Raw genomic sequence first — 4,071 nt, 5'->3', positions numbered from 1 at the left:
GTATTAAGAACTTTGATGTTGCTGTGAAAAGGTATTATTCATCTTCTCATTTTTAATTCTGAAGATTTGTGTTTCTTTACAGTTTATTTGAATTTTAATGAAGTTATTAAGTTCAATCCCTTCTTTCTCAGGTTTAGGTTTGTGGTGAACATTGTTGATGACTCAAGTAATGCATCACTTCTATTATGGGACAGAGAAGTGGTTCAACTTATTGGAAAAAGGGTCAGTGACATGATAGGGAGTAATATGGAGGTAATTACAAATTAGTGACATATCTTAAATTCATTAGTGTTATCCAAATATATTTTACTCAGTCTTTCTTTTTTCTGTTCCAGAATTCTGTTATGGAGTATCTTCCTAAGAAAATTGAGGAGCTTTTGTTGGGGAAAGAAATTTTGTTTAAGATTCAAAACAAGAATAGCAAGGAATTTTACCGTAGATATCCATATACGGTTAACAAGATTTGTAATATTCCAGAAATTGTTGAGAAATATGTTCCTAAGAATATTGCTTCACAAGTTCTCAATACCGATGTCAAGCTTGCTGATTTACTCTTTGGAGCTGATATTGTTGAGGTATTTTTTTGAGAAATTATGCTCAGCTTTGTTATTTATCTTCTTAGTCATCTGAAATTCTTATTATCTTATTATTTTAGGTATGTAGCAAAGAATTTGTCACTCCTGATTTCTCAACTGTTACTAAGCAAAGTGGTTATGAAAACATCGGTGAAGGAAGTGTAAAGCGATGTTTGTTAGATGAATTTGATGCAGAGGAAGTAATCTGTTCTGATAAGATCAAGAAGAAAATGAAGAAGGTGAATGTCATTGAAGATGATGATTATGAGGAAGCAATTAGCTACACTCAGGATTTATCTGGTGCTGATTAATTGAAGACATGTTTTAAGTTCTTAACTGTTTTAAGTTAGTTGAAGTGTTTTTTGAACTTATCTGAACTTCTATTTTGGTTAGTTGGTTTAGTTGGTGGATTGTTAGTGGACTATCTTACAACTCTTATCAGTTCTGTGTTCTTTTGGTAGTTCTTTGTAATGATGGTTTATGTCTTTTTCATCACTTTTGTATCTTTTTGTTGCATTCCAGTGGGGATGTAGGATAAGGCATTCTGATTTTTGTTTAATCAAGAGAAAGATTTTGCACTCTTTCTCTTTAATCTTTATTTTTGCAATCCCATATTATGTGTTGGTTTTTCACTATCTCTTTTTCTGTTATATTAATAGACAGTGTAAAGAAAGGGTTTTTAAAGTAAATATACAGAATTATAAAATGGTTTAGCATATTCAGACAAGGACATACTTAAATCCTAAGTATCTTAAAAATTATGCCTTCAAATTAGTAAGTTTTTTAAAGGCTCCGAACCCCAATCCCCTTTTATTTTCCCCCTTTTCTTGATATTTCATTTTCTTTAAATTTTTTTCCCCGTCAAGAACAAAAAAGATTTTTTTAAGACCCTGAAAAATTTTAATACGCATATAACTTTCATTTTGAAGATAATGTTATGTAGTTCCATTTCGGGAATAATCAAAAAAAGGCTATCCCCAAAAAATTTTATCAAAATCTTCATATTTTCAATAATTTGCTAAATTTTGAAACCTAATAGTGATACCCTTTTTTTTTCTATTTTCCAATGAAAAAATGATTGAATAATTAAAAAACCTTTCAATGTTGACAACAATCAAAAAAATGAACTTTGTTTGGGGTAATTTATTCGGCCCGGTGTTTTGAACATTTCTCGAAAAATTGTTTTCCACTTTGCAATATTTTGGATCTAGATTTAATCTTCAAAACCCAATCCTTTGATTCCCCTGAAAACAATTATAAATTTGAATAGACCTAATCTTCGACATTTTTATATTCAAATTTTTTGGAATATTAAAAGATTATTTGACCGTGGTCCCTTCTCCGAAATTTTTGAACCGATGAGGGGCAGAACTTTAAGAAAGGGATTTCTTTTCGTTGTCGATTTTGGATTTTTAGGGTTGTTTTGGTAGATTTTATTTCAAATGGATTATTGTGGGATGTACGAAAGGATTGTGGTGTCCTTACCCGATGAGAGGAAGACGCGCTTCCCCAAGGGGATGGTTTGAACTAGGCTTTCTTAAAAACATTTTTATTTCAAAAAGTGTATATATATATATATTAAGGTTTTTTTTAATCCCTTGTTGTTAAAAATTACTAATCTATAGTTTAAAAACTTAATTAATTCCCAATAACGTATTTTATATAAGAATTGGGCTTGGGTTCAAAAATTTTTGGGCCTAAGTTAAAAATCGTTTTTGGGGTTTTAATAATTTTTTTTTTGGGTATTGTTTTCAATTTATTGGGCCAATATAACATTTTCTAATTATTATCTGTATTTTTGTTTGGGTATTTGTTTTAAATTAGATATTAAACATTCGACCCAAACCAATCCAAAATCCCCATTGAATTAGAAAAATATGAACGCAGTCTAATTCGATTCCACCATCTCGACTATTTCGAAGGCTTAAATATAAATAGTTTCTATTCTTTATTTTCAATAATTTTTACATATTTCCTATATATTTCTTATTTTTATTTAATTTGTTTTAAATATATTTTTCTTATTTTTTAAAAATTACTTGGCCCGTGCATAGCACGGGTGGTAAAACTAGTATAATAAATGATGAGCCAATTTCTTTGGAATTAAAACAGTATAATATAATCGACCTAACCTATAGAGAGAGAACATTACCTGGAATAAGAATTAAGAACACAACAATTCCACAACTTTGAATTTTGTTTTTGTTTAAAATCACTGTTGTCTTGTTCCCGCCCAACAACTTTATAACTTTATTTACTTCTTTGTAACACTACTTCTTTTTGGGTCCATTATTCCAAAGTTTAGAAAAGGTAAATAAGAAAAAGGTGACGATAAAAGTATCACTATCATATCATCAAAAATAAAACTACTGTACGAGTTTTCAGGGTTATTCTAATGCTTATAGTCTCCTAATTCAATATTAAGATCCAATCTTAGATTTTAAAATGAGTGGATAAGATTAAATCTTACGAGATCTTAATAAATAATAGAACAAAATATCAACAAAAGGGGTAATATCGATCATTTATGTTATCGTATGATCATTTTTTCGTGAATATTTTTATATCAATATGCATTATTCTGAATCTCCAATTATATGACGCCAAGAATATCAGCACTTTGATACAAGAAAATATGAACACTATTTATTGAGATTTTTAAATGGTTTTAATTGAGATTTTTACATGGTTTTATTGAGATTTTTGATGTATTTGTTGATAAAAATCTGGTTATCGACATTTACGAAAACTAAAATAAAAAATATCAAATTTCATTATCCAAACGTCGTCGGAACATATGCAATTGAGATCTCAGGAAATCCCTATAAAATTATCTTTAATTTGATATATTTTTTTTGTGAGAAAAAATAATTTAAATCGAAAGCTACGTAAATTTAAAGTTTTAAGATGATTTTAATAAGAGAGAATTGACATTAATACCCTCTAATTTTATTTATTAATTTTCTTAATTAAAAATATAATCCACGTGACATTATTTCAACCACTAGACCTTTTAATCTAATGGCTAATATTTAGTTTTAATTTAGAATTATTGTTAATTAGTTAGCAATTGATCGCTCTCCTAAATTTTTATACTCCCTCCGTTCCATAAGGAAGGCTAAAACTTTACAGTAGATTAAGAAAAATTGTTAGGGATTTAAGAAAGAAGAATAAAGTGGAAAATAAAAAAGGTAGAGAATGAAGATAGAAAAAAGTAAAGAGAAAGAAAGATGCAAGTGAAAAATGTATTGACTTTTACTAAAAAGTAAATGGCTCATTACTATGGAATGAGAATGGAAAAAACGCATTACTATGGAGCGGAGAGTATTATTTTTATTAAAGAAATTGTATCTTTAATAGGCAATTTTTTTTTCTAAAAAAGGTAAATGAATTTTTATGTCATTGACGAGAATATAGTAGTAGTATATTAACTTTGTGGAAGTGAGCAACTTGAATCAAGATCATCCCTCTTCGATTTTCACCCTTTAAATATGTG

At 28.5% G+C, this 4,071-nt stretch overlaps 1 protein-coding gene across 1 annotated transcript; it reads left to right on the top strand.

Moving 5' to 3' along the window:
* Positions 1-131: 131 nt before the first annotated feature.
* On the top strand, positions 132-1,153 carry LOC125199466 (the record flags this gene model as incomplete). The annotated part of the gene is made up of 3 exons (XM_048097465.1): positions 132-252; positions 336-575; positions 656-1,153. Coding segments are annotated over 3 exons (592 nt in total), but the record flags the coding sequence as incomplete, so codon positions are not given.
* Between the last annotated feature and the right edge of the window lie 2,918 nt (positions 1,154-4,071).

This window comes from Salvia hispanica, unplaced genomic scaffold, assembly GCF_023119035.1.
Source record: "Salvia hispanica cultivar TCC Black 2014 unplaced genomic scaffold, UniMelb_Shisp_WGS_1.0 HiC_scaffold_513, whole genome shotgun sequence".
Lineage (NCBI taxonomy): Eukaryota > Viridiplantae > Streptophyta > Magnoliopsida > Lamiales > Lamiaceae > Salvia > Salvia hispanica.
The sequence above is the reverse complement of the archived record's forward strand: the minus strand, read 5'-3'. Positions and strand labels throughout refer to the sequence as shown.